This window comes from Pyrgilauda ruficollis, unplaced genomic scaffold (assembly GCF_017590135.1).
Source record: "Pyrgilauda ruficollis isolate IOZ18807 unplaced genomic scaffold, ASM1759013v1 scaffold19, whole genome shotgun sequence".
In the NCBI taxonomy this organism is placed as follows: Eukaryota; Metazoa; Chordata; class Aves; order Passeriformes; family Passeridae; genus Pyrgilauda; species Pyrgilauda ruficollis.
Genome location: NW_024518095.1, coordinates 3,537,657 through 3,564,761, shown reverse-complemented (window position 1 = coordinate 3,564,761; position 27,105 = coordinate 3,537,657). Strand labels below are relative to the sequence as shown.

The window sequence follows — 27,105 nt, the reverse complement described above, 5'->3', positions numbered from 1 at the left end:
CTGGTTTTGTATAAAGATCGATCTTACCTCTGAAACAACTTCATGAGACATGAGCCTCTGTATGGCTGCTAGACACAGCTGAGTGATCTTTGGTTCTTTTGTTCCACAACCCATCAGAAAAGGCTGAACCACCTCTGAACTGTTCTCTTTCAATGCTTTCAAAGAGAAATATGGAAGCAGTCAATGTTTAATACTGAAAAATACAGTGTAAAAATTGTTAATCACACCTATTAACAAAAGCAATCTCTAGTCTTGGAAATTTGGGATTTACACGTGGACCACAGGGAAAACCCAACGGAAGACAGACACTAGGCTGACACAGCTCACTTCCACAACTACCCTGGCTCAAATTCCAAGCACCTTCTCCTGTATATACTCAATGGCCTTTCCAAACCCAAAACATCCACTTCAGAGTCCATGTGGCTAGCAAGAAGGTGCAAGGTTCTGTGAACCCCAGAGCTCCCCCTGGCCTTGCCACAGGAAACAGGCTCAGACTGGTGGCACTGTTCACCTCAGCACCTAATGCAGGAGCAACCCAGTCTGGCACAGAGCGACATCCCAAAGCACAGGGCAGGAAGGGGAAGAGCAAACTGGCACTGACAAAACAGGAAGAGAGATTAGGCTGTTTGTATCCTGGGTACATTCACCTGGCTGTGAATTTTTCAAATGCTGTTTTGGTGATAAAGAGTAGCTTCTTAAAATGGACTTTTGCCAGGAGAAAACCAGTTTCCATAAACTTTTCTCTCTCTGTTTTTTTTGTTTGGTTTTGGGGTTTGGTTTTTTTGGTTTGTTTTTTTTTTTTTTTTTTTTTTTGGTAGTTTGTTTTTGGTTTGGTTTTTTTTTGTTTGTTTTTGTTTTGTTTTTTGGGGTTTTTTTGTTAAGGAGAAAAAGCTTAATAATGAATACAATATTCTACACTGGCATATAAACTAGGGTTTTTTCCCCACAAAAGTAATTCAATAAATCTGATATAATAAAATTTAAAAATATGAAAATACAAAAAATATGAAAGGAAAGCATAGCTCTGACTGATGAGTGGTTTTCCATCTGCAGGGATGTTTGCTGATTCATGCAAATTTCTAAGATTTTAGCCGCTCATCACCATTTCAGATACTAAAAATTTCCTCACAGTTCAAAGTTCAATGTCTGTTTTAGCCTATGTGTAGTAGAAGAAATGTATTCATGAAAAGCTTCACACACTTTTCAGAGAACAGCAGTTACCACAAACAAAAAATACATTCTCACATAAAAATGCAAACATGATATATACTACTAAGCATCATTACAACTAATTTGGAAAAAAAATTAAACAAGTTAAAATTACAAAAAAATACTTTAGTGAAATTTTCCAACTGAAATACTAACTGACTCAGAAGTTTCTATGAAAAGGATAGGCTATTCTAAATTATGGATGCCAACTTTCTGTAAGATAATGCTTCTGACAGGGTGATATCAACACACAGTCCAGTTTCGTCAGCCTCTTCAGAGCCAGTGCAGGCTCTATGTCCAGCTGACATTTCTGAACTGCCACTAAATTCTAACCATCAAGCAGGAACAAGCAAGCAAAAAGATACCACAAAACATTTATCCTTAACATGAGACTCAAGATACAGTTCTGAATGGCTAAAATGGCATGAGTTAATAAATAACAAGACAAAGAATAAATTTAGCCTTTTACAATACTTTCAATCCATTAAAAGCAACAATTTCACAACACAATCTACACAAGTATTTTTAGTAAATGAATGTAAAAAATTAATGTTTTGTAGATCTAGGTACCTATCTGGTTTTATAGAAACCTGGCACATAGGGTGATACTTCAGGCTTTCCCTTTTCAGAGGGTTTGGAGCTAAACTTTGATGAGCCCATCCAACTCAGAATATTCTGTGATCATGTGATTCTGTGGTTGTATTAGCTTCAGTCTTAAAATGCACAGTAAATTTATTATTGCCAGGTCTGCCTCCATTTTGCTACCAATTTATGGCAGAATATATTAAAAAAGAAATCTACCTTATTGAACCATAACAAATGAGAAGTTTTTGGCAAGTATAACTTACCTGTTAATTTCATCAGCAAGATTATAATTCTGATTTTTTAGAAGAACTCCTAAACCATAAGTTTTTGCACATCTCAAAGACACATGGAAATAATTTCTCAAATATATCTCCTGTGATTTAAGGCTTTCTCCTCCTCTGGAATTTCTCAAATTCTTAGAAATAAATAATAAAGTATGTACACACTGCCAAGAATGAAGACTTGGAAACAGCTCAACTTAACTTTTCAAAGAGAAATAAAGAAGTTAGATCAATAACCTCCAAGTTCTGGCAGGTTAAACATATCCCACCAAAAATAACAAAGATTTTAAGATTTTTAATAAAGATTTTAACCCTGCATCTATTTTCCTAAAAATTATAATCTACACAATGAAATGCTTCAAGAAAGCACCAGATCAGCTTGTTCAAAACAATCTGATACATTTGTTCTTATCTATGTTAGTGAAATGACAGTTTACCTCAAAATATTAAAAAAATCACATCCTGATCAAAATATTTATTTGTATTACTACGATGTCTCATAGATGTTCCTAAATCATCTAGCAGTCAAAAAGTATCCACTAGATTTCACAAGTACATTGCAGCATTTTGCAGCTTTATTATTACAAAGTGATATATATAATTTTTCTTCAGAAGATTTTAGATATTAAATAGACAATCTCTTGACACTACCTTATGTATAATATTAGCTTATAATTGATACCTCAAAAAATACAAGAGTTCATAAAGAATTGAGTCTGTTTAATGACATTATGCTTTAACTGTGGAACGCTATGCTAATGTGCAGGCAAAGTACATTTTCCCAGTACAAAACTGTGGAACAGAGGAAGAAGAAGTTATTATCCTATTAGCAAAGATTAACAAATCAAAATAACTTTTAGGACCTGCTGGTTTCCCAAATCTCTTAACAACAAATCCATGCAGGTTTTTTTGAATGAAATAAATACTAAGTACATTCCAGTTTAAACTTTCCAAGAGAAAATGATTTTAAAAATTTTACCGACTACGAGAAAGTGTTCCCTCCAAAAGATGAAAGCAAAGACTGCCCATCCATGACTAAATTTAATGATCTCTCCTATTTCTTCCCTTTGAAAACTAAAAAACAGAGAACTTTGCAGGATTAGAAACTAGCTTTCTAAAATACAAACTTCTTTATGCAGTAATATGTTGACAGCTTCTGAAACGGCTAACTACTGCTTTCCCTTTTTCATTTGTGTATTTTAATATAGCTGACATTACCTGGCATACTTTTCCCACTTATGTCAGCATACATGACAGCAGTAAAAACAAAGAAAATAAACAAATAAAAAAGAGGCATTAAAGTGAAATACTGAGGAGTGGGTCTGTTAATTCAGATAATCCTAGAAAATGCCTCCTTAACAATATCTCAAAATGGTTTTGCAGCTATTTCACTGGACTTTCCAAACAATCTAGCATTTCAAGGATTTTGACAAAATCTGGGGTAGACCCTCAAGTATTGATGCAGGGACGTTCAAATCCGGTGAAGGGTTTTACCAGCAGCTAGCAAGAAGCCAACTTTATAAAGCTGAAGACAGTCAGGAGATATTGTTTTAAGCACTTACAAAGCTGCAGCTCACAAGATATGTCCCGTCCCTCAAGGCATTGGAACAACTTAAATTGAATGTCCTTGTCTCAGATAAAGATGGATTTTTGCCTGCCAGTTACAAGTCCCCAAAGGCTGGACTAATACATAGATGTGGATCATACTGCAGAACTCCACACAGAGCACTTGACCACAACAGCTAAAACACTGAGAATGTAGGGCCTAAGTATTTCATGTTATTTTTCTAAGTGGATGATTACTTTTGTAGAGCATCAACTGAAAATGGAGCCCTTCCTCAGCATTCTAATAGCACTAACAAGAAACAAGTAGTGTTAAAGAATTTATATGCTACTGGATTTTTTTGCTAGGTGCCCAAAAGTAAAGCATCAACAATACAGCACACACTAAAAGACGTGCATTACACATCTTTAGACATATCCAAGACATCTTTTTAACATTTTGATCTGTAACTCAGCTTTATTCTTCCTATTGCACAGCAAATAATTACCTGCCAAAATATCTGTGTTTCGTGCAGCTATTGTTTTCACTTTTATTATTCCTGATTCAGCAGCCTGGAAGAAAAGAAAACAAGTAGTTTAGATGCTGTATCATACATCAATATCTGCAAAGAAATAAAAAATATTGTAAAGGTAAATAAAAAGGTACAGTCTCCGATAAATGAGTTTGCAGTGGTTTCTGCCAGCAGAGCAAATGCAGAAGTGAAATTTTTGTAGTTGCTGGAATTCCTTTCTAGAATTCCACAGGAAGAGTTATATTCAGAATTTTGAGAAATCATTATTCTCATTGTATTACTTTCCAGTCTTATGAACAAAAAAAAAAAAAAAAAAAAATCACTAGTAAGCACAAACACTGTTACATAGTCTCTATACTGTTTCAAACTACAAGTATAAAAATGAAACCCATCTTCCGCCCGGATTTTGGCTCCCAAATGTCCTATACAAATGACCCCAGGGCAATGCCACAGAGGCGACTTTCTAACAATATTTTGTTCTTCCCAGCATGCCATACAGAGCACAGCACCAGTTCCTCCCCTTTCCCCACAAGTATGACTTGGCAGAGCAGCAGCACCATCCTCTCCATCGCCAGGGCTTCCCAGGGCTGCCCAGCCCAGGCAGGGCATCATGCACAGCCCCAGGGGAACAGCAACTCCCTCTCCAATGCCCACAAACACTTCCCTGCAGAAATCACTCACGTCATGCTCTCTAAAGGAAATCAAGCCAAACTAGAAATGTAACATTGAAGCTTTGCATTTCAAGAATATGACTTCTGAAAGGTTTGTGTAGAAAACACAAAAGATGTATTATACATTGTGCCTTTCTGTTGTTTTAATTTCATAAATACACTATAAGCCTCAGGAAATAATTAAATAAATCAAAATAAATGCAACAGGTTTTCCCAAATTACTGGATGCATACTGCTGGAATACTGTTCTGCAAATTTGAAAGCACACTTCCCCTTTTATTTCAGCTTTGTATTTCTGTGCGCTTTCCACACTAAGCATTTCTGTTTTTCCTCTGATACTACTATTTAAAGATGTGTGCTGTCACCACATAAAACAGATTAGAGAAGCAAAGAAACTGTGTCATCAGAAATATGAAAATGATAGTACATGAAGTTTTACCAAGTGTAAATACTCCCTCTCCATCAGAACATTATTCCAACAAGGTTTCACAGCAAGTCAGGTTAAGGTGACTGTATAAATTCACAATTAAATATTTAAATTAAGAGTTGACATACATATTTCTTAAAACAGCTGAATGAGAAATGCAAAGCTGAGGGTTTTTTGTTTGGTTGTTTTTTTTTTAAATTTATTTCCCAAAACAATATAGGAAGACTAAATTCTGCCTTAAAATCCTGGAGATTTATTTAAATTTTTCTGAACACAGTTTTCTACTTCAAAAATAAAGTCAATAATAGTCACAGTGCCTGATTAACAATACAACATGCTCAAATGAACACAAAGCAATACGAACATATATATTTTGCGTAACTAAACAAATGCAGTTATTTATTTTAATTATATTAACTTAATGTGCTGAAGTTCTTGTCACAACACTTTTTTCCGATTAATTAATATAAAGGATTTGTTACAGTCCATCTTCAATCATCTTTAAATGAAAACTAATCACAATTACTAATGGCAATTGATTTCTGTCTTGCCAGGAGTGACAAACTCATTCTGATTCAAAGAAATATTAAGCCTGCTCATATTAGTGGCATTCACAAACACCATGCACTTCGCACAAACGTTTTCTAACATATTGCCGCTCAGTTGTTTCCATGCTGGCTTTATATAAAATAATATACATTAAAAAAAAACAAAAAAAAAAAAACAACAAAAAAAAAACTGCTGAATATAAGCATTCTTCTCCATGAGATACAGAAATTTCATGAGCATCTGCATTATGCTGTGGTTTCTATTCCAAATCCCAGTTAAAAATGTTTACAGTTAAAAACTAATTATACCACATGCATCCTACAAAAGAAAAATACTCTATTATATATGTAAAAGAGACAACATATTAACACTAGAAAAATACCTCAGTTGATCACAAATAGCCAACAGAAAACATGATAACTATAAACAGTTCTAATCTGTATACATGAATGTAAAAGCGTGCTGGGATTGCATCAGTTTAAGTGGCAAATTAAAATATATATTCATAGCTTTTAAGTTTACAAATTACACCAATTCCTATAGCAGTTTGCAGGACACTGTCACATGAGAACAGGATCTTATAAAGCACTAATCAAGGAGATAGACAGCATTATAGTGTGTGTATTTATGGGTACAAATATGATCATTTACTTTCACATAAATATAAGACACGATGGTTTTAAATCAATCACCAATTTTAGATGTAACATTACCAGCTTCCATTAGCACCACAACTCATAGCAGTCTAACAAGCAAGTCAGTTCTCTCTTTATTTTGAAAAGAAGAAAATACATGTAATTCCTGAAACATAACAAAGCTTAAATGTATTTAAAACCTTCAGCCAATTAGATTTCTGATTTTGCTGCTTTAATAACTGAAATGAACTGATATAAAATATCATAAACACACACCTGCCATTATTGAGTTTTGGTTCATGTTTCTCCTGAAGCTACTGCAGTATCCAGTCTGGAAAGGTGAAATACTGACAAAGAAGAGAAATTGACTCTCAGTGATAGCACATATTCAAGTCAATCTCTTCCAGTACTTTGATCTGGTTTTAATCAAACAGTCAATAACCCCACAGCAAAATTCAACAAGACCCTCTAGGCTCAAACACTTGCCCCATCATCTTTCTGCTTCTATGGAAATTACCAACTATTTGCTTGATTATGTGGAAATCACCTTTCACAGAAATCAAAGTAAGGCAAACAGACAATCTATGTACACAAAAAAAAAAATAAAAAAAATAAAAAAAAAATTAAAACATCAGGACAGTGTGATTTCAAGTAGACTGAAAAGAACTCCGTGCACAACATCTATCTCCTGGCCTCAAAGTTCCTCCCTGAATGTACAATCTGACAACAACATTCATACCTGTCTTACAGACAGAGGTTCTCTGCATATGAGAGACCATGATGTGGAGATGCATAGAGACCTCCAAACACAGCTTCAGGCGTTTCTCAGATCCAAAACTCTTCCCCTCCGAATGGACTTCTCAGTCTTCAATTGAAACAGGGAAAAATTTCAGCCTTCCTGTCATTAGATATGCTGTGAGCATCTTCCTGTTTTTGGAAATTTTTACTTTGTTTAGGATGTAAAGCACTTATCAGGAAACAGAGGCAGGTAATATCTGCTCAGGCAATCAGGAAGGAAAGATTTAACACATCCTCACGCAGAACCAACATTTACCAACATCCAGATAACATTCATGAGCTAAATTTTTCCACATTGTAGTCTGTGTACATATATTTAAAGATCTGTAATTCATAAATCACATATGTAGGTATTAGGATAACTGGGATATTAAATCCTACATGAATTCAACATGACATAAAGGGAAGCCATCCACACCACGCGTGGTAAGTGGATCTAGAAAGCATCAGTTCTTCTGTCTTCTGGGACATCATGGAAGCTCTTAAATCCAGCTGCAGTAGACAACCTACACTACCAAAAGACCACTAGAGCTAACTCCATGATCATCATAACATTACCCAGCAGCCCAAGAACAGGACTCATCTTGGCAGTACAAAGAATTATGGCATGGCATGTGCTTGAACATTTACCCCTCTTGGACATCTTAGACCTCTATGGCAATGCATACAGACAGGCAAGTAAGGGACCAGAGGGGTCAGCTGGGTCGTGATCTGACAGTACATCAGGTGCTCTGCAGTAATCTCTATGGATTTGTCATTACTCTGGGGTAAACATGAAAGCGTTACCTTTCTTTTACTGAAAAATAATAACATAGTTAACAACTTTTCCTAAGGGAAAGATGATACAAAATTTGAATCTAAAGAGGAAAAAAGCAATTGTTGCCTCTGCCATAGCAATAGTTTCTTTAAAAGTTTCAAACTTGGATTTTTAAAAAAAAATTTTAAAAAGGATAAACATTATGACCTTCAAAGGAAATTTGTATCTAACAATTAGGAACAGAAGTCAACAACTTTTTGACTTTATTAACTTAAAAAATATATATATTCCCATATGGATATTTAATGCCATGAGCAAGCATGTGCAAATTTCTACTAAGGATTGATCTAACATTAACCATCTTTTTGTATGAATTTCTAAATGTGACATCATTGTTACCAAAAGTAAATAAAACCAAGAATTTTCACTGCTAGTGCTTTTGAATGACCACTTGTGTTTTCATTGTACATTAGAGCAAATTGCTATCCCCAGAGACACTAAAATTGTTGTAACGTTTGCAGTCCTTGCCACACAAGTTATTGATTTCTCTACTCTCAAAAGGAAAGCATTCAGGATGATTTGTATTGGTATTTATATTATATTATTTACAAACCTTTTATTAAGACTGGATGACAGTAATATGTTACCTATAGTCACTTCCTTATCTATTACATGAAATAAACTGAGCAATTTTTTTCTATCCACGATTGTCTGCCTTTCCAACTGGAACACTAACCCTATATCCAACAGTTTAGATAAGAGGTCCTCCTGTCTAAAGCAGAATTTCACTTCATTGTTATTCTGGCTTGCTGTGCAAAAGCACTTTCTGGACCATTACTGTACTGCTAAACTATTATTTGAAAAGAACACACAAAAAACTCCTCAATAAATCAGTCTCATGAAAACACTCAAATGTACCACATTTGTGTGAAAAAGCACTGTACTTGCCTCCTGTATTTTTATCTTCCTCCCCCTGAGTACAATCTCTACTCTGACCCTTCTCTTTTATATATACTCATTTTACATGTAATTTAAACTGGCAAAATGCCAGTCTTGATCTGACATTGCTGTGCACTCACAGGGGTTTATTACACTGAACAATTTATAATTTTGTTACAAAATTATAATAAATTAGAAAAAAAAGTTTTAACAGATTTTATCATACACTTTCTTCTCCAGCTGAAGATTTAAGATATTGCAGTTTATGTTTTTTGTTTCCAAAAACACACAGCCTTGTTCATTTCCAGCTTTAGTGCAACTATATTGGTTGCTCTCATATTCAGAGTGCTCTTTCACACGTGGCAGGAATGACTACTCCTCTGGCCCATTAATCTTCTGAAATTGTCAGTCTGCAGTACCAGTAGCCAATTCAGAATCCTGAAGGCTAACCATCACTAATGCCAGGAGAGTTGCCAGATTTATCTGAAGTGCTTCAGAGCTGCTGCCTCTGGAGCTGCCTCACTTGATGTGAACATAACAAATACAAATACTACCACAAGCTTTCATTTGACAGTCAAAATACTACACCTCACCTGGAAAGAGGGTCGCATATAAATTAACAGATCAAATCACAAGGCATAACATAAAACAACTCATTACTGAACAGCACTGACATAGACAGAAAGGCAAAAAAACTAACACCTGAAAGAGAAGAAACACAAGCCACTTAGCAACAAATTTTTAAGTTCTTCTGCTCTCTTCAACAGAGAGAACAAAGATGTACCTCATATGTTTTACTGTATTCTATATAAATTATAGAGATACCTAAATAGTAGGTATAATACATTATACATAATATTTCTCAGGATATCCTCACACTACATAGGTATCTAATGTATATAATACATTATATACACGTATATATCTAATGTATATAATACATTAGATACCTATGTAGCATAAGGATATTCTGGGAGCCCGTGTCTAGCATTAAGAGATTTCTGAGCGATCCGTTCAAGTACCACACAACTGATTTTAAACCTCTGGAACACTTGCACTTCAAATTTTGACACAACAATTTTCATTCTACATTAAAAATAAAACAACACCCTGTTTCAGAGCTTTAGGAGACATACATTGAAGTTCAAACTAATGTTGCCTTCAGCTTGTCGATCACAACAGATAGGATCAGGCAACTTTTGAGGATTTGCCGCAAGTACTATATTCAGTCAGCAATGTCCATTTGCCAGACACCTGGTAAAGAGAAACAGCAGATCACAGTTTAGAGGCACTAGTTGAGAACTGGAGTCACCAAGGATTTCCAACTTCTGCTACAAGTTTCCTGTATAATATTCAAGAAGCCATGGGAGGCAGGTGGGAATTAAATCAAAGATTAAGATGCACAAATTTAAATATTTAGACTCCCATTACAATGGAGATTGTCTCTCCTGAATGCCCCTTAATTCTTAAAGCCTCTCCTTAAGCTAATTCAGCTGACCCACTCTCAGGGGCTCAATGCAGAGTCTAAGCTTAGGCCTCTGTATCCAAGACAACTACACGCAGACACCAGAAGACCCACACTCTTCTGGACTGGAGGCTGGAAGCCAAGGAAGAAACATTACTGTATCTCAAGTGGCAATGTAGAACACCTAGTGTGTAGGTGTTCTGCACAATGAATCTATGAAGCTTAGACACCCAACATGAGGCAACTTTATCCTGCACTGAAAAGTATAACTTAGAAAGCAGAAAGACAGACCGATATAGTGAAACTTTTAATAATTTTCTTGTTTCATTAAATTGCAAGATATTACATGATGAAGAAACTTGACCTGTGTGCCTTATGTGAATCACTTCAGAACACTTGACATTTCTTCTCACAGACTAAAACGATCACATGAAGCTTATGATTTACAATGGAGCATGAAGCTTAGAACACATTTGAATACATGTTTTCCCCTAGAAAATGTAAAAATTTATTTTTTAAACCATAATTTGGAAAAAAATACTACTGTATAAACGTCTATATTGAATAAAAATCACTGCAAAATTAATGGACTCAAAAAATGAAGCTAGCAGACACAGCAAATGGTAAAGATCAGAAATTTTTTGTAAAAGAAACTAAAAGAGATATTAGGAATAACTGGTTACAAGTTACCAACTCAGCTATGGGCTGGCAACTCAAGAATGCTACAGAGTAATCTCCAGTCACATGCACAAAACACATGCTTTAGTACAAGCTGGCTAAGTACGACAACATGCAATTTACAGAGCATTGTTTCTCAATATCAAAAGAACATTTAAAATATTAGTTAATATCCATTAAAAAACAAATGAACAAACAAACAAAAACCCTCTAGTTTTCATCTTTTTAATGTTGAGAAGATCTGTAAATAAACCAACTTGGAAAGTTCAGAGTAGGTTGAATTCCCTGTGGGCTATAGTGTCAGAATGGCTTAAACTATTTTATTCAAAAAATGAAGCAGGAAACCCAAAAACTTGGTTACTCCTACAGAAAATGGTCTACGTCTTCTTTCCTAGGTTCATTTGGCTCATCCTTTTACCACTAGAGTAGCACAAATGCAGAGCACTCAGAGACTATTCAGTGCTAGAAGTACATCAAGTGACTCAGATGCTCACATCACAAGACAGCTCAGCATGTAATTTCTTTCTCAGCCTTCTGCAATATGTCTACTGCACTATGTTCAACAAAGCTTGTGAAATATTATTACCATTACAGAACAAACAGTTAACAAATATTCACACGTTTTAACTGTTCCTTCCAGTTAGGAGTCCTAATATCACTTTGACATTATATACTAAATTAACTGATCTGTATCTTTTTAATGAGTGTTTACCTTTTGCAATACATCCTCATGTTTAGTTTCACACAGCTACCCAATGACATCAGAGGTTCTCTGTAAAGGACAAGCTTCCCAATTACATTAGCTTTAAAATGTGTTTGGCATATCATTCCTAAACAAGAATGATTTAACCCCCAGGGGACTGAACTGTCATGTATGTCAGTCAATGCAAACAAGACCGGACTCCAAAGGAAGAAAGGTAGAATAGTGCTCGTCTTCACACAATACAACACACAGCCTCTCAGCAAGGGCAAATCCTATCTCTTGCCTCAGGCTAGTCCACACCACATCTACTGCAATTAAATAATTTAAAGTTTGCTTTGTCCACAAGTCACTCAAATCCTACTTTTTTAGCTTTTACCCTATGAGCTTTGTAAGGCTACTTGCCTGGAAGAAGAGTTACTCATAAAAGAAGAAAAAATAAGATTGCAAAATTGGATTCCATTATTTTTCCTAGATACAACAGATTACAATACAGTTTCAAAAAGATGTCTATATGCCAAAGGTGCACAACTCAATAAGTAGCTAAGTAAAAGCAATGCTGCTCCTTCAAACAAGGACCAGGTAAAGGAACAGCACAGTGAGGCTACCAAAAGCTTTCTTCCAAGAGACTCAAGAGAGCACTTCTACTGACCAAAATATTCAAAGCTAATTCTGTGATGCTCTTCCAGTGGAGGCAAATTGAACACCACTTCTTTTCCAGCTCTATTACAGCAACAAACACCTAAAACATACAGGCACCTGCAACCTATTACACAACTGCCAAGAAAAGGGCATGCCCTGGCCCAGGCCAAGCTGATCCCGCCAAGGGATGTACTCCCTGTCTGCCCCAACACCGCCAGCCCTCTGCCTTCCCCTCCCCTACCAGCACAGATGTGCCTGAAACTGTGCAGGGAGCTGGATAAGAGGTTGTTTTGGGTTTTGTTTTTGTTAAAAAAGTGAGTTAAACTCACTTTGCTTTTACTGCTATTTAGAAGTCAAGAAAAAACCTGAGACAACACAGAGACTACAAGAAAGCTGTGACTGCTTGATTGAATCTGTGTAAACAACAGGAATTTACATACAACTGGAATTCAGGCTGCAAGAAACTTCTGGGTATACTTATTTCTTGTTTTAACTCCATTATTTCTGCCAATTATACATATTTTCCCCTTGTATTTCTAAGTTTTTTAATGCAGTGGACTTATCTAATCAAATCAGATGCAGTTTACTGAGTAGTATTTTCATTCCTTAATAAGAAACAGCAGGTAACCTATTTAGGACACTAAACCATTTTCAATTCTGTGATAAGAGAAAATTCTTACTCCAGTTCAGTAAGGAGAGCACCACCAGCTTTCCACAAATGCAGCACACAATACCAAAACTCCAGTAACTAGCAGATCAAAACAGTTTATAAAGCTCTGCATGTGCAGTATGCAAATCAGTGCAGCGTAAGCAGCATTGCAATGCTCTCTAGTATGAAGCAAATCTCAGACCCCACTGTGTTAAAAATTACATGTTAATGATCAAGTAGTATTGTTTTCTAGGAGAAACACCAGACTATTTGAGATAAGATCAATAGACTGATGCCTGTACCAAAGACTGCTTCACCCTCTGTAATTTCAAGCTCCAAAAGACAGTGTTTTATTTACACTTCCCTGAGAGCTTCTATCCCATCCACAGCTGGCATCTACTTTTCTAGTTGGGCAACAGAAATACATCATGAAAATACAAACACATTTTTCAGCAATATCATTATTTGCATGTCTGCCAGTATAAACAGGTTTGGCATACCAGAGACATAATCATCACATCACTTCTTGGTCATAGTGTATAGCATTCATGCCTAGTACACTTCTGTAGCCAGCGCTGATCTGAGGAAGTATCAAACATAAAAAACATCTAACAACAAAGAGAAATGGGTTTCAAGTGTAATATTAACTAGTATTCTCCACACCCTTAAGAAAAATAAGTATATTATATTATTTAAACCCCAAACATTGTCAGCAATACAATTTCAGGTTCTTTCTGCAGCTCCTATTTTTAAAGCCTTAAACAGAATAACCTAGGAAAATCCTACTTGGGTATTATTTGTTAACACAGAGCACAGAAAACATATGGATACTTTGGAGCCAACATCCTGTTATTTCTCAGTTAAAAGCTCTAACTAAGAGGAAGGAAGTTGGCCATATTTCTGTCCTAAGTTTAACGCTGGGAGTAACTCACCAATTTCAACGTTTCTTAACAGATTATTGAAGTCAGCAAAAACCTCAGACTCTACAGTTGTAAGTTACTGGACTTACAACTACACGATTTTCACATAAATGTGACTTACTAAGAAAACTTTACAGATGCAAAGTAACAGAAAAAATAAAATTGAAGTCCTCAAAACATCGAACAGTTCAGTTCAACTTTCAATGAGGTTTCATTAAGAACTCACTTCTACTTCCTAAATGAGGATAAGACCTAGATCCCATGGTTGGTTGTCCCCTTCTCTTCTGTATCCAAACCCCACCCTCACCCTCCTCCTCCATAAGAACTCACTAAACCTCTTCAGCTGTGTCATATACATGCCTGTTCAAAGAATCATTTAATATTATTTTGGTGTCTCTGAACTTAAGAGATACTGCATAATTTTGTAATAACATATGCCTTAGAAAGGTGTTTAAAGAGTGAAAACTAAAATCCTTTTAATAAAAAAGGCTCTATTTTTCTGATCATACAACTGGTCTAAATCCTTACAGTACTGGTTAAAGAATTTAATCACGTTAATCATCCAAGCAACAAGCAGAACTGAGAAGTACATTACTACTTTTATCACAGCAAACCCATCAGCTAAATTCACTTTGTAGAATTTTAATACTATTAATATAAAAACAAAACAACAAAAACCAGAACAGACAATTCATTTTTGAAGTGGCTGAAGGTAGCAACTGTGAGCAAAATCTTTGACTATGTCAAACACTAGAAAGATTATGAGAAGCAGTTTACCTTTATAAAAGTGCCTATCAAATCTAACAACTATGATCTCATAGCTGTAGCTATTAATTTGGGACTAGAAGTTTTTCAATAGTTTTATCTCAGTATAGTAAGCTCATTAAGTGACATGAAAGCATACACATCAACTGCAATACAAACTCATAAATTACAATGCATGTGGGAGAGTTTAGTTACACTGCAAGTTAAAAAGTGAGCTTGTAAGTAGCATGAATTTGTTTTTAAAAGCCAGTATTTAAACATGGTTTAAAAAACTGGTGCTGTTTCAAGTCAGTAAGAAGAATATGCCGTTCCTCTGATCATTCTAGCCAAATCTAATCATGATCAGACCAAAAGCATGCAATTAAAACATCTCTTTCAGCAGCTGTGATTTAAAAAAAAAAAAAAAAAAAAAAAAAAAAAAAAAAAAAGGACACCCATTCTCTTTAAAACTAGAACAAAATAAGGGCTTCCAGAAGGGAGGAAGTAAGATCGCTTCCTGCAACTGTATCATACATCCTACTGTAAGACTGCTTTCACCTCAGACTCTGTAAGGGCACATGACTCCCAGCAGAAAGTCTCACCTCCTTATAAACATCTTCCAGTACTATCCCAATAAACCTATCCAAATCCCAAACTGTGAAAAAGTTTAAGTGCTTTTAATAAAGAAAGCTATACAAATTGCTGTCAATTTAAAGTGAACAACGCAAAGGTTGAGCTTACACAAGAATATGATAAACATGCTGAACAAGTATGAAGTATACAAGTTACTATAATATTCAGCCATGGCAAACTTAATGAAGCATTACTAAAAGTACTAGCTTAGGAATGACACTGCCCAACTCCTTTGAAGATCTCAAAGAAAATAAATATTAACACAGTGGGGAAACTTGTTCAGAGACTAAACAAGAGTCACACAGTAATACACAGAAGAGAGTGCAAGCAGCACTCCCATCTCCCTCCAAACACACAGAAATTTCTGTTCTACTGAATGCAGCTTTTTCTTATTTACATGTGACCACACACAATTCATCAGGACTGACCACAACTTTCTCTTGTTTTTCTGTGACCGCACAAAATTTCACAAACACATCAGCATTCCTCTGCAAACTAAAATAGTACACAACATGCTCTGCTACAGTGTGTCACTTCATGTCTTTCAAAACAAGCACAGTCATTAACTTCAATTCAGCTGTTAAAGTGTACATTACTTCGTATAACATTAAATATGCTATCACTTAATTGGAACTTAAGTCACATAACACATGCCATAGCCTTTCGTATATGCTTCTGGGTCTGCATCTTAATCTGACTTAATTGTTTAATATTTTTCCTCCTGCTTTTTCATAGAAAACTTTTTTAAAGGGCAAGCAGCAAACTGCTGACAGGGAAAAAGTTAAACTGACTGTATAAAAACAACGGAAAAACATATGGTTAAAAAGCATATTTTAAGTTAGCAAGACAAATTCGGATTCCTCTTCAATTAAAATAATCCTGTTCACCGAGATTACTGAGGTATCAGGCTGCAGAACATAAATTCAGGTTTCAAAAACAAAATACACAGTCCTACTGTAATGAGTATATTAAAGGGTTTCTTAAGACGGGAGGAAAAAAAAAGTAACCCAAACTTCTGAGTCTCCCAAACTTCCTCGGTTGTGTCCACGCCTTTGGAAAGGCACACAGCCCCAAAACGACGCGGTAGCGATGACAAGCGACCGTCACAGCTCACACGGCAGTCACGGTGTGCAATGGTGAGGAATAAGGCGCGCCGGCCCGGGCACCACAGCCTTCGAGAGAGGAGCAAGGCACAGACCGAGGGGAGACCTGCGGGCCCCTGGCTCCCACGGCAGCCGCAGGCCGGCCGGGCTGAGCACGGCCCTCCTCGGCCGCAGCCGGCCCGGCGGGCTCCCCGCTCGCTCGGGGCGGCCAAGCCACAGCGCCGAGCTCGCCTCCGGCGAGATTCACTCGCTCGGTAGCGCCGAGACAGCCAAGCCGAAGTTTGTGTTTTCCCCCCAGGGCGCCGAGGGCGCAGCGGGGCCGCCCCCGCTTCGCCCGTCAACAGACGGTCTGTCCGCCAGCCCCGCGCCCGAGGGGCACAGCCCGGCCCACGGCCCCCGCCTCGGCAGCGCACTGAAAACAACAGCCACAGAACACGCGACAGGCACAGCCACGGCTGGGCACAGCCACATCTGGGCACAGCCACGGCTGGCCATAGCCCGCGGCCGTGGAGGTCGGATCTCATCGGGAACGGCACCGTGCTGGGTACCGGAGCACGGGCTCGCCGGCAGCTCCGCTCCGGCCCGGCCCCGGCCCATAGAGGCCCCTCCGCCGCCCGGCTCAGTCCAGCACGGCCCGGCTTGCTTCGGCTCAGCGCCACTCACCTCCTTGACGGGGGGGAATTTTTTCCGGCACTCCAGGCTCAGGCCCCGCAGGTCCCCCTGCATGTTTTCCAGCAGCTTCTTCACGGCTTCGGGACTGCTGGTCCCGGCCATGGCGCCGCCGGGCCGGCGCCGGGCCGGGCGCTGTTCCGAGCGGGTAGGGGCAGCGCCTGTCGCTCCGCGGCCCCGGCCGACACGTCTGCACCCCACACCGGAACCCTCCGGCCCCGGCCGCGTCCCCTCCCCGCACGGCGTCCCCCCCGCTCCCACAATCCCGGGCGCCGGCAGCTTCCGCACACACGGCCGGGGGCGGGGAGAGCGGCGGCCGCCGGCAGGGAGGGAGGGAGGCAGGCAGGCGGCACCCGGCCCCGTCCTGCCGGGCTGGGCTGCGCTGGGCCGGGCCGGGCGGGTCGGGGAGCGGGGCTCTTTCCCCAGGGTCCTTTCCCCGCAGTGTCGCTGGGTCGGCGTGAAGGGGCAGGAGAGGCGCTGGGACCTGGGCCGAGGCGGCGGGAGTTGCCGTGGGGAAGGGACAAACTGCGGCGTTCGGGAAGGGTCACTGGGGAAGGAGGTGGCGAAGCCCTTTGGGCTTCAGCAGCCGCCGGCCCCGCCGAGCCGATGCAGGGCTGGAGGGGTCGATCCCCTCTGGCCAAGTCTGGCTCTCAGGAGCGTTTGATTTAAAAAAGCAAAAAGCGAGTTGTACTGTTCTTCTTTTGAATCCTGAAGTTCTTGCTTTCTTTCCAATGCGAGTGAGTGTGCACTGAAACAGATTGCCCGGAGAGTTTGCGGAGTCTCCCTCTGGAGATTCAAGAACCGTCTGGACAATTCTATGCAATGTGCCCTGGGGTGACCCTGCTTGAGCACGGAGATTGGACGAGATGACCCAAAGTGGTCCCTTCCAGCCTTGCCTGTTATTCTGTGGTTCTTCAGCAGGAGAGAAGCTTTGTGCCTTCCTGTGTGCATACTCCGTGGTTTCCTCTAAGAAAAGCGAGGGTGAGGCCTTCATTGAGAAGCTTTAAGATAAATACAGGCAGGGAAAAAAGAAGGGCATGTGGAATGGTTGGGTCCCAGGTACCTTCCATGTCACCAGCAGTGTCCCTCAGAATTCCATACCAGCAATGTTTAACCCATTTCTAAAGCTGGCTCCTGAACACACTCTTCAGTATCTGTTACTTGTAGTAATGCAGGGGAGCTTAGGCCTGATGGTTGCCTGGGAGCTTCCTTCATCATTCACCATAACAATTAACATTTCACAAAGATTTTGGTCTCTGCAATAATAATTTTTCCATATTCTTCGTACTGCAAATGCCGTACTGTGCTGGCTGCCTGCGTGTTATGCAGCATGGTTCTATTCTCCATCTATAAACTCAGGGAGTTGGGAAACATCTGTGAGTTTTGACATGGTGTAGTTTTCCAACCTGGGAGTCTTGAAAGAAAAATTATGAAGAAGCCAAATGAAGGATAAATTTTAACTGCCATACGATTTTAAAAAAATTAAGTAACAGCTTTTCTTCAGACTTTCCTGAAAGCCTTCAGTCTTACTCAGACAATGTTCTAATATTTTGGGTTTTTTGTCTTGTAACGAAAAAGTAAAAATGTTTCGTGAATTTGAGCATTCTTACTTGTATGTTGAGTTCATTTACTGTGAGAATCATTGCAAATGATATAGCAAACAGGTTCCCACTGGCACAGCATTGGCTGTACCTATATACATAAATCTTTAGGGGTGCTTTCTGAAGCAAAGAGTGCAGGCTTTCTGAAGCAAAGAGTGTGTTTTATAAGTAGTTTGCTATTTTAAGATCTTTATTTTTGTACTGTTTTCAATATACTGGCTGTTAGTTTAGCAGAACGGGATATATGGATGTGAGTTTTTTAAACTGTGTATAATGCTGCTGCAATTGAATTAGATAGCCAAGCTTTATGTGCCTTCAGACAAGGAATTAGGGTTTCACCCGTGTCCAGTAAAAGCAAACATGATTCTGTAACATTGTTATACTTTCAAAGTTTTTTTCTCAAAAGCTTTGATTTTTCTATGCTTATTTAAAAAAACCCAGCAACAAAAGAACAAGACTGTTGTCTTCAGTAGAATGATTTATGTGCTTAACCAATAAGCACTTTCCTAAGGATTTTCCCATCTTAGTGCATCTGTTCTGGGCTTCAGGCCTGATGCAATTCACAGACCAGTCCAAATGCCTTAATAAGAAACATAGATTATTAGCTAGGAGAATTAATTAATTAAGTTTTGACTATGCATATGTATTTCTTAGGTAAGCTTTAATGATTTACTTCTTTTTTGTTGTTCGGATTTTTCCACAGATTTACTGTATAGTAAGCCATGGACACATTGATATCCTCTGAATCTCCTTGTCTGCTTGTTTGCACATTTGATATCACTTACATTGATCATACATATCTTTTCAACTACCAGCTTAGACACTCAGTCTGCTCAGCATTGCCAGCCAAATACTGCCAGATTGTTCATGAGTTTGGAAATGAATCTTACAGTTTGTAGAATTCTTACAGTTGTGGAATTGAAAACTCTTCTGGATCTGCTGAATACAAGGACTGGGAACATGTGCCTGAATTTAAGACGTCTCTTAAACAACAAGGTCATCTTTCTCACCATTTTGATGTATGCCTTTTGTAAATGCAGAGATTTATCAGTTAATATAAATCAGTGCAGTTAAACTCTTTAAACTAGCCAGGATCCTTTTAAGATACACTGATCTGATTGTGAATGTGACATTGCAATAGATTCTGTTGCATGCAGTCCTAACCCTCAGCAGAAGTGCTTGCCAGTCTTTTGTACACTTAAATACCCTGTCACTTTTGATTCAGAAGGTGGCACAGTGTATGTGGACATCTCTGAGGGCACATTTTTGTCCAGCAAGTTAAGAATGCTAGTTAGCTGTTAGGCTGACTTAATTGGGAATAGTACATGTGCCTGCATCTCAGGTGCATCTCTTAACTTTTAAGCTAACTTTATATTGCACTGCAATTATTATGTTGTGGGTTGCTTTGTTATTAAATTATATGTTATTTTGTGATGGGCAGTGGATGATTGAAATAATTCCCTGTAGCTTTATGGCCCTAATTAGCAACAAAAATGCTCATGAGACCTATTGTGACTCATTAAGTTACCTCATGTTCATTCCAAATGATGTACATCAGTCCTTTTAATTGGATTAAACATGGGATAACATTCGGCTGAATTAATTTCAGGTGTTTAGTCCTAGTTATAGCCCATCCTGGTAGATGTATGCAGATGCAGGCTTTGTATATGAGAACAGGGTTCTGTCATCATACTGTACAGAGGCAAAACTATCAGATTTCATTCACTGTGGCAATGAATTGGTTTCATCGTTATGTGAAGAGTTGTGATTTTCACTTCACCTACCCTCCTGTATATTTCTGCAAGTGATATGAATCTGTAAGTAGTGGCAGTACTAAACTAACTTCAGGATATGAAAAAATTGTGTGGAAAAGTAAAGGTGTTTGCAGACATCGCTGGTGATTTTCTGTACTGCAGAGTTAAGAATCACAATGGAAAAATTTTGTCAGATTGAACATAGATACTGGTATCAAAAGACAAAGTTAAATTTTAAATTAAAAGATAGTGAGAGATGGAGTAATACCAAGTACATCATGCACCCTTTTATAACAACTATGCATTTTGTTGGTGTGCGTAAGCAAAACGAAGCTCTTCACTATGTGAACACTTCAGTAGCTCCTTAAATTACAGTCCAAAGAAGTGGGCCAAGAGAGTGCTTGTTCTGACACAAATGGGTTAAAAGAAGTAATACACTTCCCCCTAGTATATGGTAATCTTTGGGGTTTTTTTATGGAATAGAAATTAAGTCCTTCTTCCTTTAGGTTGTGGCTGTGCAAGGAAGTTAGATCTACCAGCAGACTGAAAAGTATGTTTTCCAGTACAAACTCCTCATTAATTTAGCCTGTATTCCTTTCTGCATAGGTTTGAGCATATGTTTACATGTTAGTACCCATTTTGTTTGTATGCTTGCAGTTAATACACATTTTATTTCATTTGTCAACTAAAAAAGCAATCCCAGCTGCTCTCTGGGATCATCCTCTTTGCCATTAGCAAACTATTGGTAACTATGTTACATTTTGTTTTAGGTCACTCACAACGCTGTTAAGCAGCAATGCCCAAAACGTCAGACGTATGATGTGTACTAGGTACTAGTGATGTGTACTAGGTACTAGGCAGTGATTTCCTGTTGAGTGCAGAACTCCAGGGCCTACACACAAATCTCTCGACCAAAGGGTTAGATGCTTCCAAGACTCTCATGTAACCAGCCAGCAAAGCTGTTTTTCCATTTTTTCCTGCTTGAATCTTGTCCAAAGAGATTCTCAAAGCAGTGGGAGGTTTTGTGTTGTTGTCATTGTTTTGTTTGTTTTTTTTTTTTTTAATTGGCCTTTTGCGTGCATGCTGGTAATTGAATTGGCTGAACCTGGTAACACCTTTTGTGAGAAAGAACCAATTCTTAAATTAATTTATTGCTTTGCTAGAGCTGGCAATGTAACAACAGACCAATAGACACATGACAATCACAAAATTTTATCAGCATCTCCCATGCCCTTCGTACTTTCCAGCTCACAGAGAAAGTATGTGGCTGGCCTGGGAAACAAACATTACTCTGTGCTTTAGACTGAATTTATCTTCCATTCCCTTACACAAATAACAGAATTAATATCTGTTTGTCATTTTTCCCTGCATGATGTGTAATGTAGCCCATTCATGATATATATTTTTTTCTGTCAAGTGTAGAAAAAAGAGAAACAGAGGTGGCGATGCTAGTTGACTTACATAGAAAAACCCAACACTGACCATCCTTAGCACCTCAACAATCTGTCTTCTCACACCATTGCATGGATGTGCTCTTGGCTACCTGCTGGCTAGAGCATAGGAAATTCCAGGTCTGAATACTCACTGTTCCACCTGAGAGCCAAGCCCTGGAGCTACTGAACAGACCATTAAGTGGGATGTAAAACTTGTTCAGCCAGTCTGAAACCTTATTTCCCTTTGACAGCATAGTCATCAGTAGAGTCCTATGGCTGTTTATTTCTAAGGGCCTTGCTTCCCTGCTTCAGTCATGACTAACTAAACCATGCCATGATCTAAGAACATTTGATAAACAATTGAATTATAAAATTAGAAGTTAACATGTACTAAGTATTGATAAATTCTTTACCAAATGGCTCTATTCCTGACTCACTCAGCCACACTTTGTTATGGGTGATAGAATGTCTGGTGGGCTTGGATGTTTTAGTTTGCTGGAGGCAAGATCACAGAGTGCCAGAACCAGCCTTACCAACTAGAATTTCAAAGAAATTGACACTTTATTATCCTGTGATGAGCAGCTGAGGGAGCTGTGGTTCTTTAGCCTGGAGGAGGCTCAGGGGTCACTCATTCTCTACAACTACCTGAAAGAAGGTTTTAGTCAGGTGGGGTCAACCTCTTCTCCCAGGCAGGATGAGAGGACATAGTCTTAAGCTGTGCTAGGGAAAGTTTAGTTTGGACATCAGGAGGAATTTCTTCACAGAAAGGGTGATTAGACATTGGAAGGGCTGCCCAGGGAGGTGATGCAGTCACTGTCCCTGGAGGTGTTTAGGGAAAGACTGGACATGGCATTTACTGCCATGATCTAGTTGATATGGTGCTGTTCAATTAGAGGTCTTTTCCTAATTGATTCTGTGATTCTTTTTTTCCCCCACTTGAGGACATTTCAAACCTTCCTTTGTAAACTAGTGCCTAAAATTTATTAGGAACTCAGTTCCTGATCCTTATAATGTGCTGGAATCACCTCTGGACTGTTTCCTTTCCATTGGTTTACTGTTATCTTTCACTAAGAAGTTAAATCCATTGCTAAAAACCAAATTTGTTTTTTGTTGTATCTCCGCAAGACAAACCACCACTATCAAAGATTTTAATTTCTGATTGCCTGTTAATGACTTTTGCAGTAGTTGCTTTTTTAACCATAGGACACTGCTCCTTTTTTAAATCCTTTACCACCTCCTTAGTAGTATCCTACAGCTATTTTCTCATTACATTCATCTTTTCTATTCATGCAGTGTAGTCTTCTCCATACTCTTGGCTTGGCTTAGTGGATTCATTGTTTTTACATACATTCGCAGTTCTGCACTATTTCTTCCTCTCTGATATCACAGAAACAATGTGCATCATAAAAATGAGCTTCCTAAATTACAATTTCCAACTGACTGTGACATAAACCAAAGAGAATTTCAAAGATTACATGGAGGATAACCTAATACTTCCCATATGACTTAGTACTACAGCCTTCTGTGATTTATCTTTTAATCTCTGTTACCTTATCTCAAAAATACTATGTAAATAGCTAAGGTTAAGTTTTCTGAAGACATCTGCTGAGACATTATTTCCTGTACCTAAAATCAGTATGTTATTTGTATTTGCTTTTAATAGGTATAGATGATACAGAATCAGTAATTACTGTCCCTTGTGTTTGAAGACTTTCTTCTCAGGCAAAAGACACATTTACACAATATCCAGAGCATAATATGTATTTTAGAACATTGACAGATGTTGAAAACAAGAATAGCTCATATGAAGTCTTTCCAGACAGCATTCATTGTGTTCTGGAAAATGCCTTTATGCCTCCAGAGCTGGTTGCAGACCTGTTACCAATTGCACGATACGTAGGTTTTAATTTTCGTTTTTAAGGAATTACTCATTTTTCAACAGGGGCATGAATGCGTCATTGTGTTTTAACAGAAATTGTTCTGGAGAGGCAAGGATGCTCTTCCAGAATGGAAAAGAAAGAAGGAAAAGGGAGATGTATGTTTTGGTATAGGCTGTAATGGGGGGAAAGTGTTACTTGGAGGAAATGATGATAAAACAAAGGTCTTTTTCATGGTTTAAGCTCAGGTGCTCTGCTTCCTCACCCCTCTAGTGGGAGAGAAAAAAGAGAGAGATCCTGAGCTAAGAGCAGCTTACTGGAAACAGCAATGAGATAAGAAAATGAACATTATCAGCAACACTATTCATAACAAAAGTATACAAAAAAGGAGGGTGATATACATACAAAAAATGTATAACCAAGCAACCCAACCTGGTGCTGTGCAGCTCCAAGACAAACATGCCCCTCTGCCCCTCCTCATGCCCTGTTTCCCCCCAAGCCCAAAACAATGGAAAATGGCAGAGAAACCCTCTGGTCAGGACAATTGTTACCCCACTTCTCCCTGGAAAAAGGATCACCTGCCCTGTCCTGGGAAGTGAGAGCCCTTTCCCTGCCCCTGGCCATGGTGTAAGATAATACAGAATAGCACAGTGACTTGGCCATGCACACACGGCTCCAGGCTCCATCTCTCATGTCCTTGGCCAGAACCAGGACAGTCTAACAGAGAGGGTTTGGAGTGGCTGCATGAGTTTTAGTTGGAAGCCGTGGCGAAAGAAGGGAAGAAAAGTCATACCATTCGCTGTGCTGAACAAGAGCATGGGTTTTATTCCCCTATTAATGAATTATAACACTAGTGAGTAAAGGCCTTCCCTCAAACCATGGTGAGCTCGGAGCAAATACGTATGTGTTCAGGCCTCCACTCAAAACTTCTAAGTGATTTTTAATGGGTACAGTTAGGTCTAAAGAGAGAGGAACAGTCCTCTGAAAAGAACAGGATGTTTACGCATTCAAAGATCTCTAAGCTGGGGCAGGTGGCTCAGATGACTCAGACTAATTTTCCATCGCAGAAGGGGAAGGGCCCTTGCACCTCTCAGCTGCCTCCCTCTGTAACCCAGGGAAGGCATGTAGCCCAGAGTTAAGAGTACAACCCACCACTTGCCTCTGGTTGTTCTGCCTGTGTCTTCCTTCTCTGTTTTAAATAATTGCATAAAAGACTCCCACACTTACCTCTGTTTCAGATTGTCCTGTTCCAATTTTGAACCACTAGTTCTTTGAATGTTTCCCTGCACTCCAAGACTCCCTGATAAAGTCCCCCCTCGTAAGGTGTCACGTGCAAATTGAGCTACCTAAGAGTAGTATTTCTGAGAAAGTAACTCTTCTTCTCCCCATGTGCTGGTGAAAATGTATTTACTCTAGGGTTGTAACTTTTTTTTCTATAATGTGTCCCAGGTTACAATTCAAACTTTGAACAGGTAGGAACGCAAATAATGTATTTTCACAGGCTCCTTACCGGAGACCCAGAAAGATTAAGCCAATTTCTCATTTCTGTTTATGTACCCAAGGACTAGCTCTTGTGCCACTGTTTCAGTGCTGAATTGCTTGTCTACAGGGGCTACAGAGGATATAGGGGTAGTTACTACTTTCCACATTCTGTAGATATGATCTGAATATTTTGCACACTGAATAAAAACATGAACTTAAGACAAGTGCCACTAACTTTTTCAACATCTCTATTCCACAATGACTGCCTGATTCAAATTATTTTGAGGTTGTAGGTTGTTTCCTAAACTTTGTGTTGGATGATACTGCGTAACATTCACGTCTTGATGAGAATATTGTGATACTTGAAGTGACAATTAAGTGCCAAGTACTGTAATAATTTAGGTGCATCTGTATTATCAACTGTCTTTTTCAGTTACTGCCCTGACAAATAACAAAATTTACTTTTTATTAAACCATATAGACTGATGTGAATTCTTTATCAATAGAGGGTGGGTCCTGTATTAACTGTTGCATAATTTGGCCCAGGATGACTGTTAATACTACCTGACATATAGCACCTCAGTTCATTCCCTAAATAAATTTGTCACATTTAGACTATTCTGGCTTTCCATGTTATTCCAAGATGTAATTTCAGTATGACAGTTCTCTCTGCTTGCCTCAGGAGAACATGATGCCAGTAAAGCATCCAATCTTAGAACTAGAGAACTGGAACTGTTTTCACAACGTTTACCCCCCAGGGAAAGAGAACTAAAAAAATCTGAAGAGAGCAATTTGCCTGCAGACTAAGAATATGCTTATTCTATCAGATATAGTTTTTCTATTGTTTCACTACATTTATGGTGATTTTCTTTGTCAAAGTAACTAGTACTTAGAAACAATGAAAAACTATACCCTGCAACTACAACTCTGACATAAAGAAAGCAGCACAATTTTTAAAGAAAACTAGTGGGTTTGCCAATTAATTTCTTTGCCTGCCGTATAGATTTCCTTCTAAAGATTTCAAATCTCTTGAAAAAAACACACTATGCTCCATAACACAGGGCTAACATCCTGGGAAACCTAGAAGGGGTTGTGGCCTTCCCATAGCAAGTAGCTGCCGCAGATGTTTCCACATGGTTAACTGCAGAACATCTGAGTTTTCTCATCTCATCAGCTCTAAAGTAAGCTGCAAACTTCACCTCGTTCTGCCAGGAAGGAAGGTGGGACTTTAATTTAGGTGGATGAAGCATGGAGCTATCTGCACCAAAACATCCAGAACACTGTCTGAAGCCAACCAAAACAAGAGCTGCTGGGGAGCATTTCTTTCTCCCTCCTTCCCTCCCAGCCTGGCTTTAAATGACATATTGCTGTCACAAAATTCATGGAGTAAGTGGGAATTGCAAGCTGTCTTCTGTTTCCTACTGTGATTTGTTTCTGTGACTGTCACATTAAGAAAGTTAACTGAAGCTTGTAATTTTAGTTTATGCTGATACTTACTGACAGCAAAATTTTTGATGAAAAAAAGCATGCTAGACTTTTTATCTGACATGATTCTTAACAAGTGTTAGGATCCTCTTCTCCATATAAATGATAAGTTGAAAATAACTTTTGATAACACTGTAAAGCATAATATACTTTCTGTACTTCAAAGCATGTCCACACTGGAAGAACTGTATCTTACACGTGAATATGTGTTTTATAAAATGACTGAATTCCCAGAAACCTTTGAGACACTCAAATAGAGGTATTATTGATTTTTATCTCTGATTAGGAAGCTGATTACACAAACTGTGTGTTTGTAATCTTGGAAGCTGAATTAACAATAACAA

The 27,105-nt window shown here is 38.6% G+C and overlaps 1 protein-coding gene across 3 annotated transcripts in view; it reads right to left on the bottom strand.

Moving 5' to 3' along the window:
- The window catches only part of MON2 (MON2 homolog, regulator of endosome-to-Golgi trafficking), a 65,776-nt gene extending 48,345 nt beyond the window's left edge, over nt 1–17,431 (bottom strand). Inside the window, exons 1-3 of one of the 3 annotated variants that reach the window (XM_041465483.1) lie at nt 17,124–17,431; nt 4,127–4,190; nt 28–155 (exon numbers count right to left, since the gene is read on the bottom strand). In XM_041465483.1, coding sequence (XP_041321417.1) covers nt 28–155; nt 4,127–4,190; nt 17,124–17,234 — 303 coding nt within the window. In that variant the 5' untranslated portion in view covers nt 17,235–17,431. The remainder of the gene's footprint in view (nt 1–27; nt 156–4,126; nt 4,191–17,123) is intronic. The other 2 variants (XM_041465484.1, XM_041465482.1) reach the window with 2 other exon arrangements.
- Nucleotides 17,432–27,105: the final 9,674 nt, after the last annotated feature.